Genomic DNA, 16,418 nt, shown 5'->3' on the forward strand with positions numbered 1-16,418 from the left:
GTCATTCTCCTCCAACCTATCCCCCCCTTCTTCCCACACACACCCTTTCTGCCTCTGAGTGATTTTATAGATCACTTAAGGAAAAGCATCTATACATGGTGAGTCTATCAAGTATAAAATGGAATCTATCTTTTGTCCTATAAATTGATAGCCATGAGAAAACTCTTCAGGTGAAATGTTCCAATACCTTCCTTTCTGAGACCTATGCTAAAACTTAAGGGCTTTAAATCTTTGTCTTTTGTTAATTTTTGTATTATTTTATTAGGAAGACTCTATTTTCAGAGTATTTTTGTTGTAGTCATGTAAGGAAATTAGATTTAGATAGAAATTGTGTGTGTGGGGGGGTATAGTATTTTCAGAGGATTGAGGTAGACTTTATAATCCCTTAAGCTAAATCTTTGTCAAAGTGTTTTAAAATACAAGTTTAAAAAATATCAATTATTTTTCAGTATTCAGATAAATACGAAATTTTACTCCAATGAATTTTGAGGTTTTCCAAGACTGGGGTATTAATTTAGTCTTGGCCCTTTGGGGGGAAAAAAAACAAAAAGAGAAGAAAAACAAAAACAAAAAGATGTGCACGTTTAGTCTTTCTTTCAGAGAGTGGTAAGACAATAACACAGTCAGAATCCTTACTGTGAAGATTCCAGTGATTTAACTTCAGCACATTAATGCACTTTTTTTTTTACAACTAAATAATGTAGATCAAAAGTGTCCTGAAATTACTCTTAGTGCTTCACAAGAAAAGTGGTTTGTTTTATTTTTTGCAAGACTATTTCATCACCATAATTTTCAAGCATGCTGAGGTGCCACAAGAGCTCTCCTTAATTGCTTAAGCGTCGCTGACCTTTTATTTGAAACACACAATATCACGTCCGTAACAGGCAAAGGAGAGCTGAATTAAGTGGCAACGCCAAAATGTATCCACCAAACAAAAGGCCTGAAACGGCCTCAAACAGAGAGCCTCTTTCCTAATATTTTCCAGTAGGGGGAACTAAAGACTCACTATCCAGCATTTAGCAGGGCTCGGGGACCTGCGTTGAGTTCCCATAACCCGCCTTCTAATCACCGGAACAGGCATCAAACAGCTACCAGTGAGCCTGTGATCACACGTGGGCATGGCCACACCGGCCACACCGGGGGCACCGCAGACACTGGCATCCCTTTGATCCAACGTGGCCTTCCTTAATCATCCCCGGTCCTGATGGCATTGACTTGGTGTTTTTTGCCTTAATTTTCAGGGTCTGTCATCTTTGGGCTGAAATTCGGCTCTTTTTTAGCTTCTTTTAGCTCAGTGGGTTTTCAGCTTTCCTCCATCCTGTGTTTTCCGAAATTTCCTTTCAGAGTTGCCAGTCTCTGTGGGATAAGGGCTTCGAGTACACCTCTCGCCCTCAGCTCTCTGATCCCCTCTCCCCATCCTAAGCATCTTCTGCTGAACTCCTTGCATGCCACAAACCCGCGTCAAACTCATCTTTGCGGGGTCATAAGGCAACTGAGTAACATAAGAGGGGATGCCACCCTTCCCCTCCCTTCTTCCCCTGGGGATTCCTCAGGGGGCCATAGATCTTGGCTAAAACAAGCCGGTAGAGGCTAGAGATTTCTGTTCAATCCCCCCCCCTTCTTTTTCTTGTGCTTTTTTAACGACATAGGAAGCACCCACACACAACCTTTCCGCTTCGAAAGGTGGTTATATTTTGTTTCCTTTTCTTTTCTCCCTCCCGCCCAGCTTCTCATTTTGCTAAGAGGTGAAGAGTGAGTGTTTGTGTGATTTTAACGGGTAATGAGGCTGCGCCCTGGGTCCTGGAGGATGATCTTTTTCCAGAAAGCGCGTGCATCTCGGGCAGACGGAGGGATGAATAATTAGGAAGGGCTTCCATGGAATCACTCACCGAGAAAATTACCTGCCCATTAAACGGGACGCCGCGAGGAGCCGGGGACTAGAGCCCACCTATCCCCGCCCCGGGCAGGAGGCGCGGAGACGGGGAAGGAGTTGACGGGTGGCTTGGGCTCCAAATTTGTTAATTTCCGCCCCCCGAGGAATCTCGGCTCCCCTCCCCTGCTCCCCCCGACTGCCCAGCGGGCTAGCGCCCCCTGCACGTGCGGGTGGCGGACTCTGGAGGTGGAAAGCTCAGCGCACCCCCGCGTCACCCCTGCCCCCCTCCCCGGGGCAGACTCCTAGCAGCTTTCGTTCCTCCCCACCCCTCCCGCCTCCTCGCCTTCCCTCCTCTAAGTCCTTCCACCCTCGGCAGCTGCTGGAGGAGGCGGACGCTCTGCTGCGGGGCCGCGGGAGCAGCGGCGGCGGCGGCGGCGGCGGCTGCAGCGGAGGGACTGACGGCTGCACCGGGGCGGGCGGCTGGACTGCGCGCTCCGTTTCGCGCCCGCTCCCGGGCTTTGGGCTCGCTCGCCCCGCTCGGCGGTCGCCCGCGGCCGCCCGGGTTCACCGTCGCTCTGAGGCGGCACCGCGAGGGTGGCCGCTGCCTCAGCCCTGCCCCTCGTTCCCTCCCTCCCTTGCAGCCCCACCACGTAGGAGTTCGGATTCTCCACCCGAGTCGCCCTGATTTCCCTTTGCCTCTTTCTGAAGCGGGAGTGGTGGAGGGAGGCAGCGAGGCTGCGAGGGAGAGGCCCGCCAAGTCGGCCCGCCTGCAAAGTGTTGCTTTGACACATCCTTATTATGGAAGTTAAGTGAAAAAACTCTGGACGTGGAGCGGCTACCGGGAAGGAGACCGGGCAAGGAAAACCAGTAGGCAGGCCAATGGTGTTTCGGCAGCGCGCTGGCAAGTTTGTGGAACACTTTCTAGGAATTAGGTCTTTTTCCTCCCTCTTCATCTTCTTGACTGCTGAAGAAAGAACTTGGCTTTGGAAGGCAATGGAGCCTGAGGACAGAGGGTTAGACACACTTGAATAATCCCTCCGGCTGGGCTGAATTTGTGGGAATTTAGGAAGCCAGAGTGTGGAAATACAGCAGCCTTTGGAGTGCCCTCTGTTAATTTGGATGGAGCTAAATGTGCCCCATTCGAGACCTCTCCACTAACCCCTTCTGATCTTGCGATTTGCTCTTCTTGACTTTAATTAGCATCTAGGAAAGTCTAAACTTTGGACCTACCTCTTTTTTTGATACTTATTTTTGTACTTTTGCTCTCTGGGATTGGTTTCTTAAAACAATCTGGATCCTTTTTAATATGTCAAAATGAGTCGGCTGATGTTTACACAACTACTGCTCTGTGGATTTTTATATGTTCGGGTTGATGGTAAGTTAAAAATACTTTTATCCTCCTCCCACCCCCCAGAAAGCCCATTTATTTCTGAATGAGTTGTGGGCCATCAATAAAATGACATTGTGTCTATTAGTCCCTTTTGGTCAGGCACAGGGACTTTTGGGGGGCAGAGATTTTAAGTCTTTGTTTCTCAACTGCTGCAAGTGGAAGGCGTTAGTAGTCACCTATTGTTGTTATTATTGCAATTTGCTTAATTAATGGAGGAGTTGCATAATAAATAATGGGCTCTCAGTTTTGTTAGAAAAAGGAATATTACAGTAAATCTCTGGAATACTCTTGTGCCTACTGCTATTTGGTGTTTGCTCTTGTATCTGAACTTTGGCTTAGAAATTCAAGTAAAGAAAAATAGTAATAGACACTTGAATGAAGGTTCAGTGGGTTAGGAATTTGAGGCAGGGTATCTCAGGGATTGATGTGTATCACTTGTATGCTGGTGAGTGCTCTTCTAGTGTGAAATCAGAATCAAGAATTTAGATCACAGGGAGAAAACTGTCAAAAGTAAGACTGGGCGAGGCTCCAGGAAGGGGGGAAACATAAGCTCGGGGCTGGCTGTGGGCACAGAACACTCAGCTCAGTCCCCAGTGGCAAACACAATGGGGATCTGAAACAGGTACTGTAGGTGTCTCCCTCTGGGTTGAGTCAGTCTGTCAAGCAGACAGCAGTCTGCCTCTGATTCTCCTGTCTTTTGTTCAGATATGGTTTCCTGGGATATTTTCACAGGATGTCAGTTTCTTGTGGGAGGATTGCAAAATCCTTTCTTGTAGCTCTTTTGAATGATGAGTGGAAGTAATCATTAACATGCTTTTTTTGTTAGTTCATAAGAAGTCGAAAGAACATTTGGTATTAACCTTCTAGGGTCTTCAGTTTTTAAATCGATAGAAAGGATATGTGTAAAGAGAAGACTGGAGCATTTTTTTTTTTTAATGTGGATTGTAGTACTTTAGATTTGCAATAATTGTACTTGTAAAGAATCTGTGAATTGGTCCAGATATTTGAGCCATCATAGTAGCTTGTTGCTACATAAACTTTCCTCCAGCATTTGCATTGTGGACGAATTCATTATTTGGGACACTGCCTATTTTTGCCCGCCTGTAGGAGCTAACTTTGTTCCAGGCAGCTGCTGCTGCACAGAACCCAGCGTATCAGACTCCAAACAGGAAGGCTTTCTATAAACATGAGGCAGTACAGATGAGTTTACCTACTGTCAAGTGGCTGTTTTCAATCATGGACTACATGAGTACTTTTGCCCCCAGCGATAGTAGGCAAGGCATTCATGTGGGCACACTGCTTTTTCTTTTTTCCTTCTAAGTAGTAGATGTTTAGGAATTAATCATTATGAATCACACTGTGACAATATCTATAGTCCTACCTAATCATTAACCATGCATTTTCTTTTTCAATACATTTACCTTTACGATACATTTACGTTGACCTAACCAAAAGGTTTACGTATTTTTCCCAAGTGTGTTGGATTATCCTGATAAGAAGACTTTGATATAACTTTTTGGATAATATGTCCTCATAAACCATGAATTTACATATTTCAATACCAGAAATGCATGCATAAACTATATGTTAGACTATAGAATCATCACCAAGTTGTTTTTTTCTCTTTTGGAATTAGTGTGTAGCTAAGAGGAATACAATTAAATTGCTCAGTGGAAGTGACAGAGGGAATCAGAAGAGCTTGGTGTTACAGAATGTAATTAATGTACCAGGGTGTTTGGAGATATATGAAACAAATGCAATTAACCAGCTTGCTGGAACAGCAGTAGCAAGACATCGTTTCTCTCCTTCCTTCCCTCCCTCCCATCCTGCCTCCCTTCTTCTCTTCCTTCTCCCCCTTCCTCACCCCTCCCTCATGTCCCAGAGACACGCCTAGGACCTTTGTTCTGATTTAATATTATAGGGTAAGGGGAAAATTTATGTCTAGGCCACAATTATGCAGCAAAATTCATGGCAATGTAGTGAAAAATGTGCAGTGTTGAGAAGTTGAAAAGGTAATGGTAATTTTTTGTTTGTTTTTGTTTGTTTGTTTGTTTGTTTGTTTGTGAAACTAGTTTTTATATTTAACGTCTACTACTCCAGAAGCAAAGGAAGCTGTGGACACTTACTGAATGAGTACATAGAGCATACATTTGACATTGGATTGTCTTTGGTTTACTCCAGAACGATGACAGCTTCTCCATGGGGAGTGTTGAAAATTTGGGATGTAGACAACACTGCCCTCTAGGCTATCTCAACACACTGGGACTGAGTGCTCACATATATAATGAGTGGGTTGGTTTGTAAGATCTCTAAGCTCTTTCTCTTCCAGGATTCTATGATTTCTATTTACTTATTATCCTTCTTAGAAGTGTGTGCTTATTCTCCCCATGAATTTCAAATTTAGAGAAGCTTGTACCATTTCAAAGATATACTGACTATCCTCGTGCTAGACACAGAAATTAATTTTATTCAGTGACAAATGATACATAGATTTGCATTGAAATTTGCTTGGTAGGTTATTTATATGTGCATTTTTATAGTATGTGAAAAATGTTAGAGTTTTGCCTCCTCATAGAAGATATGTGCTAATATTATTTATGATTTTTCAGTATCCTGTGTCTGTAGGAATCCATAGAGAATAAACATTAAGTTAGCTGAGAGCTACAGACAAACTTTTCTATTTGGGTTGTAAATGAAGATTTTCTTATTTGATACAGAATAATGAATGGCATGAATATTTTTCTTTACTGTTCCATTGGAGAATATGTATCACATTTAGCTTTTGTTCTCCAGATTTTCTTTATTTTTAAGTGAGACTGTGGTTTTATAGTCATTTACAGGGAACAGACATAAATTACCACAATGCTTTTTAATTACATCCATCGCCGTGCATTGTGTCAATTCAGTAATTTTACCGTTGTGAAAAGATATTTTCAAAATAAGAATAATGTTCTTATCTTTAATTCTTAATGTTCTTATCTTATATTCTTAAATGAAAATGGCACACATGATATTTGGGGAGAAAACGATAATGTGCATGCAGAGTGTAGATGCATAATCTCATACATTTTGCTAAAGTGTTTCTTTTAGTAATGGGCGCATTATCATAGCAATATGTAGTCCACTTCAGAACTTAAACTGCCTATAAATAACCTGAAATTTGTTCTTACAACTAGGTAGTGATATCACTTTGAATTGGCTTTGTTTGAATAACCTTTGATTCTAGGCAACATGTGGACCTTAAACCAAAAAGATTTCTTAGAACATCAAAAAAGAGTATCTTAAAAGAAAAAAAAAGCCATGATTATACAAAATAATAATAATAATTCTGGTCACCTCATCCTTGAGCAGCTTCTATAAAATAGCATCTTTGACAATAAAAATATTGATTTGTAAGCACATTGTACACATATTGGGATACATATACTGTAATGAGAGGAACTTAGTTATGTGGAATGTGTGTGTCTAGTAATATCTGCTTTAGTAGTTCCTGCAGTCTGTAGGAGGTACAGTTACCTCCAATGTATGATTTGGTTTTTGAAGGGTTTTAGTGAAAAGATCTCCTTTTATTTATTTCTCTTCTTCCCCTCTTCAACTCCTTGTCTTGACCCTCCTCTTCCTCTTCCACTTCTTCTTTCTCCTTCTTCCCTCCCTTCCTTCCTTCCTTTCTTCTCCTTTTTTTTTTTTTTTTTTTTTTGGACCAGGTGGAAAGAATTAGAGAAACATTTACATTTGAAGAGTGAAGAAGATATGTTTCTTGAATGACAATTTAGAAAAATCTGCCTTTAAAGTAGATATATTAGGGGCGCCTGGGTGGCTCAGTCGGTTGAGCAGCCGACTTCGGCTCAGGTCATGATCTCACGGTCTGTGAGTTCAAGCCCCGCATCGGGCTCTGTGCTGACAGCTCGGAGCCTGGAGCCTGTTTCGGATTCTGTGTCTCCCTCTCTCTGACCCTCCCCCGTTCATGCTCTGTCTCTCTCTGTCTCAAAAATAAATAAACGTTAAAAAATTTTTTTTAAAAAATAAAGTAGATATATTAATAGTGTTTTACTTTTGGATATATCCAATTGGGGTCTTGACCAACACTTTTCTTTTGCAATACTCTATACCTTTATGCAAACTTATTTTGCATAGAACCAGTCTTTCTCCAGTTAGACAAATGGAAGTCTACTGATCTGTGTTCAGACAATGGAAATTTACAGACTGCCATTTTATAGATTTATTTTTAAAGGAAAATATTGTTATGTTTCTTATAGTGTATCCCAGTATAGACCAATCAACCTATCAATACATTAATATTAATATAGATTTTCTTCTTTCTTTAAATTATTGAATAAAGCATGAATGAATACTTACATAAAGTCTTTCAAAGGGAAATTCCCATCAACTTTTTCAATGTTTCCGTATATGTAATACCATGACAGAGACCTAATATACCATCTAAAGTATGGTATATTCACCCGATACCTATTTCTAATTCAAAACTGTGTTGGGATAACCTAGGCCTCAGTAGTTAGTGTTTTCTTGTCCATTTGCACCTCATTCTTAAGTTTTATCTAATCACGTGGTTTCATTTTTTTTTTTAAGTTTATTCATTTTGAGAGAGAGAAAGAGAGCAAGCTAGCATGTGCGTGCGCACATGGGTGAAGGGAGGAGCAGTGAGAGAGAGAGGGAGGGAGAGAGTCTCAAGCTGGCCTCACACTGTCAGTGCAGAGCCTGATGTGTGGCTCGAACTCATGAACCATGAGATCATGACCTGGGCCGAAATCAAAAGTCAGACATTTAACTGACTTAACCACCCAGGTGTCCCTAGTCACATGGGTTTGAAACCCATCTTAATGCTGATACTTCTCAAATTGCTGCAATCATTGTGTGAAGGAATATAGTGCCTGGAACAGTGTTTGACATATCCAGCTGACTACTTGACATTTTTGCTTGATATCTAATAAGCATATGTCACGCTTAGATGGTAAGTGGACTTACTGTGGTCATCATTTTGCAAAATACACAGATGTCAAATCATTATGTTGTACACCTAAAACTAATATAATGTTATATGTCAATTATATCTCAATTTAAAAAAAAAATATCAAACTCAAGCTGATGATAGAATCTGCTTCTCATTTCCAGCTGAGTAGATGGCATCACTATTCATAGAGATTTTCATGACCGAAAACTAGAAGTCATTCTTGACTTATCCTTATAGTCCATATCCAACTTGCTAGTAAACCCTTTGAAATATATCCTGATGCCAATGATTTTATGTATGTTTGTGATTTTCCCACATTTAAGCATTTTCAAATATACAGCAAAGCTGAAAGAAGTCTATAGTGAACATTCTCCTAGATTCTAGCATTATTTTACTGTACTTGATTACCACATACTCATCCATTCATCTATTCTTCTAAGCATCCATTATATATTTTTTAAAGTTTACATTTAACTCCATTTAGTTAACATACAGTGTTATATTAGTTTCAAGTGTACAATACAGTAATTCACCACTTCCATATATTACCCTGTGCTCATCACAAGTGCACTGCTTAGTAGCCATCACCTATTTAATCCATCCACCATCCCATCCATTATATTGTTTTGATGCATTTTCAAATAATTAGATACTAAACATTTCTTACTACTTTAACCACTACCGTCCTGGTCAAAAACTGGACTATTGCAATAGTTTGATAAATGATTTTCCACCTCCCATTCTTGTTCCTCTATTCCCCACACCTTAGCCCCATGCAAATTAGTTTTCCACACTAGACAAAGGGACCTTTTAAAAGCATGTAATGGCAGCTCCTTGCCTAGAACCATGTAATGGCTTCTACTCACAACTCTTCACAATGGTTTACAAGACTATTCAGGCCCCTCTCTGCCTCTCTGCCCTCATCTGCTCACACTCCCCACCTGTATTTAAAACTTTTCTTTTTAATGTTCTGTTTCTGACTCAGGGCTTTTGCATTCATTCTTTCTTCTAACAGAAATATTCTTCCATGGATTTTTGCATGGGTAAATCTTTCAATTGATCTAATAAGTCCCTATCCAATAACATCTCTTCAGAAATATGGGCATTCCTATCTAAAATTACTTCCCTTAAAAGACTATCGGGCTTCTTCCTTTACCTGTCTTAATTTTTTTCATAGCACTTATTACCTCCTGGAAGTATGTGTGTGTGTGTGTGTGTGTGTGTGTGTGTGTGTGTGTATAAACAATGATAAAGGGACTGACACCTACCCTACCCGCAAGGTAAGAAGTTAGGCTGCCACAACGTCATGAATGCTGGGGGAAGAAATGAGACTTCTGGGTCAGAGGTGATGGAGTTCATTAGTCATGCCATAGCAAGTAGCATGATGTTATGTTTGTTTCAATTTACCTTGCCCCTGAAATGCCTTGGAAGCGGTATAGCGGGGCCCAGAGAGATTACGCACACATAGTGGGTTAGCCTTACAGTTGAGGGACCCTGATCTTGGGAACCCAGATAGTATACACAGACAATAAGCACACTGCCTAACCTTTGCCTCAGAGGAAGATATTGTCTTGACTATATTGGATAATAAGCATATCTGCCTTCTGCTCTTAAGAGAGTCCATCTCAGGGGCGCCTGGGTGGCTCAGTCGGTTAAGCGTCCGACTTCAGCTCAGGTCACGATCTCACGTTCCGTGAGTTCGAGCCCCGCGTTGGGCTCTGGGCTGATGGCTCAGAGCCTGGAGCCTGCTTCTGGTTCTGTGTCTCCCTCTCTCTCTGCCCCTCCCCCGTTCATGCTCTGTCTCTCTCTCTCTCTCAAAATAAATAAACGTTAAAAAAAATTAAAAAAAAAAAGAGAGTACATCTCAAATTTAGAAGACTATTTGGTATCTAAGTATACTTGAAAAGATAGTTTTTAATAAAAGTATTAGTGGCTCTGCTAGCAAGATGTGCAGAAATCTTGCACATGGAAAATTTCCTCCCAACAATAGATAGTTAGAAATGTTTATTTATCGTCTGACTCTTTGAGCTTCTAGGGCAGACACTTAGTTTTGTCTGTCATGTTTAATAATGTTCCTCCAGTGCCTGGAGCGCTGGATGACACATACGAGATATTCAAATATTTGTTGAATAAATGAAAATGTGCTTATGGAGTCTTTTGAGATGTTTATTTTCATGCCCTCCTCAACACATGAAACATTTACCATTTGAGCAAGGTTTATTTATTTATTTTGGAGTCTGTGTGTGGGCACCTGTGTATGTGTGTCTAGTGAGAGACAGAAAGATAGTTATCAAGCATGAGTATTTTGACACAAGTGACATCATTATTTCTGGTGATTCAATATTCTGCTTTTCACCTGGCAGAAGATATAGATTTGACCATCTATCTAACCAAGAATATTTTCTGTAGTGGTAGTTTTCACGGTCACTCTCCCCCCAAAGCCCACACTAATACTGCTGTGTTTTTTAATCTTTATTTTATTTATTTTATTATTTTAATGGTTATTTATTTTTGAGAGAGAGAGAAAGAGAGAGAAGCATGGAGAGATGGAGCCAAAGAGTCTGAAGCAGCCTCCAGACTCTGAGCTGTCAGCATAGAGCCTGATGAGGGCCTCGAACTCATGAACCATGAGATCATGACCTGAGACAAAGTCTGATGCTTAACTAACTGAGCCACCCAGGTGCCCATATTTTATTGTTATTTATATATAGAGAGAGTGAGTGGGGACGAGGGGCAAAGGGAGAGAGAGAGGGAGAGAGAGAGAGAGAGAGAGAGGGAGGGAGAGAGAGAGAGAGAGGGAGGGAGGGAGGGGGGGAGAGAGAGAGAGAGAGAGGGAGGGAGGGAGAGAGAGAATAAGAATCTTAGGCAGGCTCCTGCTGCAGGGTTTGATCTCAAAACCCTGGGATCGTGACCTGAGCTAAAATCAAGAGTCAGATACTCAACCAACTGAGCTGCCCAGGTGCCCCAACACTGCTGTTTTTTAGCACACTGTTGAATGTTATGTGTATAGACAGGGAACTCCTTTAAATGATTTAGGTGACTTAATAAGAGCATACACATTTTCTACCCATTAAGGAATGTTGACTTATATGATGCTATCTGGTTTAGAAATTGAGACTTCTCAAAAAAAAAAAAAAAAAAAGAAATTGAGACTTCTCTGTACATTTAGGGCAGATTTCCATGTATGCACTAGCAAAAGAAAAGTGAATATTTAGAGATAGAATTACCTGGATTACTTCTTTTTTTTATTTTTTTATTTTTAAAAATTTTTTTTATACCTGGATTACTTCTAAAATTAGTCTCCAAATATATGGCTCACTAATAATTGAAAAAGAAGAAGATTAAACAATGCCCATAATGGGTGTTGTTCTACTCTATCTGCTATTGCAATCATTATGTTCAGGGCCCTATTTATCATTATTGATATTAAATTGAAATATATTCAAGAATTTGGTAGGTAGAACCTCTTTATGGACCTAATTTTGATTTTAAGAAAAAAATTCAAAGGATTCTTAACTGGAAAATTTACGAAAAAAGAAATAATAATAAGATAAGGGCCAACATAGACATCCGTAAATTTTGCTAATTAAATATTTTTTCTTCCAACAAGCTTATTGAAATGTAATTCATAGATTATGCAATTCACCTATATAAAATATACAACTCAGTGGTTTTTAGCATATTTACAGAATTATATAACCATCATTACAATCTAATTTTAGACCTTATTTGTCATCCAAAAAAAAGGAAACCCTATATCCTATTTCCTCATCCACCAGTTCTCTGACAGTCCTAGGAAGCCACTTGTCTGCTTTCTGTCTCTATAGTTCTGTCTATTCTCAACATTTCATGTGATAGAACCATATAATATAAGGTCTTTCATGACTAGCTTCTTTCCCTGAGTCTAATGTTTTCAAGATTCATCCATGTTGTAGCATATATCAATACTTCATTCCTTTTTATTGCAGAGTAGTATTCCATATCATTTTTCCTTTGAATTATTAATTCATGGACATTTAGGTCATTTCTACTTTTTGACTATTGTAAATATTACTGCTGTGAACATTTGTGTAGTAATCTTTGTGTGCACATGTATTTTCATTTCTCTTTAGTGCATACCTGGAGTGGATTTGATGGGTCACATGGGAACTCTAATGTTTAACATTTGAGGAACTGCAAGACTGGTTTCCAAAACAACTGTACCATTTTACATTCCTACTAACAATATATAGGGTAAATATATTCTCTTAATTCACCTTGGAAAGCAAACATCGGATGGCTTTTATGAGTTGGATATGGTGTCTTATAGTGAAATAGTTTTAATATTATAATAATACACCTTAAATTTCCATCTATGCTCATTTTTTATCTCCTCAGTGATTGTCTTCTAAGTCTTCTCCAATCACTCCATAAAGTTTTACAAATTGAAATTAACCCAAATTGAACTTTTCATTTTCAGCAGAGACTTCAGTAATACTAAATATAAGTCATGGAATGATTGCAAGTCAGAGCTAGAAGTTTTGCACTTGTGCAGTACAACTCTGTCATTGGTTGGACCCCTGTAGAACTGAAGCTCAGAGATTTTATGTGTTCTGTCACAGATCCCTTTGCTACTTAATGGTAGAACTGAAACTATAATTGAGAGATGCTTTCTTTCTATGTATCATGCTTCTCTTGAGAGACAGTTTCCAACTTCTCAGCCCTGAAACTCTAACAAGAATTCCAGACTCTTGTTACTGAAATGGCTAGTTGTTGGGGCGCCTGGGTGGCTCAGTCAGTTAAGTGTCCAACTTCAGCTCAGGTCATGATCTCACGGCTTGTGGGTTTGAGCCCCATGTCTGGCTTTGTGCTGACAGCTCAGAGTCTGGAGCCTGCTTCAGATTCTCTCTCTCTCTCGCTCTCTCTCTCTCTCACGATCTCCCCCTCCCCACTCGCACTCACTGTCTCTCTCTCTCTCTCTCTCTTTCTCTCTCTCTCTATAAAATAAATAAACATAAAAAAAATAAAAATGAAATGGCCAGCTGTTTTGTGAGCTTGTCAACAGGACAATTAGCTTGATACATTGAGGTGATTTATTTGATTTAGCACATGTTTATAGAGCATCCATTTATAAACAAGCCAACTTGCTGTGGGCTCTGTGAGGAACATAATGACCTGTTAAATAGTTGCCACCTTCAGCAAGATCCCCCAATGCAAGACAAGATAACTCATGTTCCAGTCACAAAAGCAAAAGTAGTGGCTGGTAAGTGGTTGAAGGTATATACAGCATAGTGTGGGAACTCAGGGAAGGAATAGTTGATTTCCAGCTGGTACAATCTGAGAGAAGTCAAGATCAAATGGGTCACTTAGAGGAAGAGTGGGGTCTTAATAGGCAGAAAGATTAGACATTACATTAAAGCAAAAGGAATAACAGGAGGAATGGTATGGAGATGCGAAGGTGTGCTAAGGGAAAGGCAAGACATCTAGTTGAATTGTAACATGGTTTGTCCATAAGGGACAAAGTGGAAGATGATTATCGAAAGGGAGTCAGTCAACAAACACTGTTGAGTGAGTTTGAGTAAATAATTTAAAGTTTTTATGCCTCAGTGTCCTTATCTATAAAACAGACAGGGTGATAATATATATTTTATACAATCAATGTGAGGAATAAATGTATTTATATATATATGTATGTATGTTTACATATGCACATATATACATGAAAATACATGTATATATATATGTATATATGTTATATATATAGAAATTATATATAAAATGTTCTGAAGAGTGCCTGGTACATAACGAACACCATTTAAGTGGGGTTTTTTATTATTATTTTATTTATTTATTTATTTATTTATTTATTTATTTATTTATTTAATATTAGAGAGAGAGAGAAAGAGAGAGTGTGTGTACACAGAAGAGGGGCAGAAGGAGTGAGAGAGAGAGAGAGAGAGAGAGAGAGAGAGAAGAGAGAATCCTAAGTAGTCTCCATGCTTAGTAGGGAACCTAATGCGAGGCTTGATCCCACAACCCCGGCATCATGACCTGAGCCAAAATTAAGAGTCAGTCGCTTAACCGACTGAGCCACCTAGGTGCCTCTAAGTGTTATTTATTGTTATTCTTATTATATCATTATTCCTTTTCTAGTGTGGACTATAAGCAATTTTAAGAGGACTTTGGCTATCAGGCTGATTATGGGCTGCATATGAGATGCATTTCATGATAATTTTCATGTCATCTTTCAAGTATGAGTCTTCAGGTGACTGATTAAGGACTTTTATTGCCTCTTAAGGGGAATCATCTGTGGCCACACCTATGCAACTGTGCCAAACATGCCAGACAGGTGTGTTACCATTGCATCATATGCTGATTGCGGAGGGATTCCCAAGTGAGTGGCATTATGAATGGAAGGAATCAACAAGAGAGGCCTACTGTAAATAGCAATTTGTTAACAAGTAGAGCATGCTCATGTAAACCTGCATTTTGGTTCATGCTGACTGATTTACATTTTATCCAGAATATTGTTTACTTGGTGCTTTTCATATAGAGTACCGTGAAGATCAATATTGGGTAAGACAAACTTATTTGGTTCTAAGTAAACACTTCTGGTATCGAAAATCCTTTGTAAAAATTAGCAGTCTGCACTCATATTTTTTCTAAATAGCCTACTTATCTTTCTCTCATTTAGTATAGACAGTGACTCTAATAATTTTGACAATTATCCATTCATTAGATTCCCACATTGAGTGGTTGTGTAAATCAAAATGGATAACCTGAGTAAAATGATATCATCACTCTCGTGGAAGGCACACACTTTAGGTGGTCAGAAGCTCTGAACTGCAGCTTTTGCTTTCCTACTAATTAATTGTATGACTTTAGATCTTTACATTTTTTTAAAATGTTTATTTTTGAGAGAGAGAGAGAGAGAGAGAGAGAGAGACAGAGAGAGAGAGATCCAGAGCATGAGCAGGGGAAGGGAAGAGAGAGAGAGAGAGAGAGAGAGAGAGAGACAGAGTCTGAAGCAGGCTCCAGGCTTGGAGCTGTCAGCACAGAGCCTGATGAGGGGCTTGAACTCACGAACTGTGAGATCATGAGATCTCATGAGATCATGAGATTTGACGACATGGCCAAAGTCGGGTGCTTAACTGACTGAAGCACCTGGGTGCCCCTAGATACTTTAAAAAAGATGAGACCTGACTGTGTAATCTTCAGCATCCACTTAGCCTTAAATTCTATTATTGTAAGTAATTTAGTTTAATGTCTTATTGTTTTTTCTTATGTTTGACTGCAATTGAGGAGAAAATTTAGGCTGGAAAGAAATTACCTAAAACCATATATATCTGTCTTTGGGTGTAATGAGTTTATTGTCCAATCCGCCTAGGGTATAACCCTGTATTTTGGTGTGGGCTTAATGACGTGAATATGGATGATAGGCAAAATTGACTAGTCTTATGATTTGCATCCGCTTTTATCCATTAATGACCAGTGGAATGTATGGTTTCTTTATGAATAAATTGAATTAAAAATAATAACACTGAGACAGCAATAGTCTTAAGCCAGTGTACTTAGCTTATGGCCACTGTAACTAGAACCATATGCAACCCAGCAGTTTTAGCTCAGGAAACTAACTGAGTTAATAGCCACTTTTTAACTTCCATCGTAAGGATTGATGTGGGATATTTTCCCCTAGCTCTTGGTCCCAAGCCTTTTTGGAAATAAGTTGGAGAACATGGAATAGAACTCAACTATTTCATTATATCTCTTTTCAGGTTTAAACAAGGAGCACCCACTTGAAAACTTTTTTGTTTGAAAGATTTGTCTAGAGGCACTTGGGTGGCTCGGTTGGTTAAACGGCTGATTCTTGATTTCGGCTCAGGTCATGATCTCAGGGTTCGTGAGTTTGAGCCCCACATCGGGCTCTGTGCTGACAGTGCGGAGCCTGCTTGGGATCCCCTCTCTGTTCCTCTCTCTCTGCTCATCCCATGTGCTTTCTCTCTCTCCCTCTCAAAATAAATAAAATAAACTTAAAAAAAGAAAAATAAATAAAAGTCTAAAACCTGTGCGATAGTTACAGACAATTAAAATGTTCATGGGGCTCCTGGGTAGCACAGTTGGTTAAGCGTCAGGCTCTTGATCTCGGCTCAGGTCATGATCTCACGGGTGGTGAGTTTGAGCCCCGTATCGGGCTCTGCACTGATGTT

General features: G+C 39.8%; 1 protein-coding gene across 1 annotated transcript in view; it reads left to right on the forward strand.

Annotated features, from left to right (window-relative positions):
• The first annotated feature begins 3,187 nt into the window (after positions 1–3,187).
• The window catches only part of ROBO2 (roundabout guidance receptor 2), a 600,254-nt gene continuing 587,023 nt past the window's right edge, over positions 3,188–16,418 (forward strand). Inside the window, exons 1-2 of the mRNA XM_042998321.1 lie at positions 3,188–3,248; positions 4,393–4,537. Of these exons, the coding sequence (XP_042854255.1) occupies positions 3,188–3,248; positions 4,393–4,537 (206 nt within the window). The remainder of the gene's footprint in view (positions 3,249–4,392; positions 4,538–16,418) is intronic.

This window comes from Panthera tigris, chromosome C2, assembly GCF_018350195.1.
Source record: "Panthera tigris isolate Pti1 chromosome C2, P.tigris_Pti1_mat1.1, whole genome shotgun sequence".
Classification (NCBI taxonomy): domain Eukaryota; kingdom Metazoa; phylum Chordata; class Mammalia; order Carnivora; family Felidae; genus Panthera; species Panthera tigris.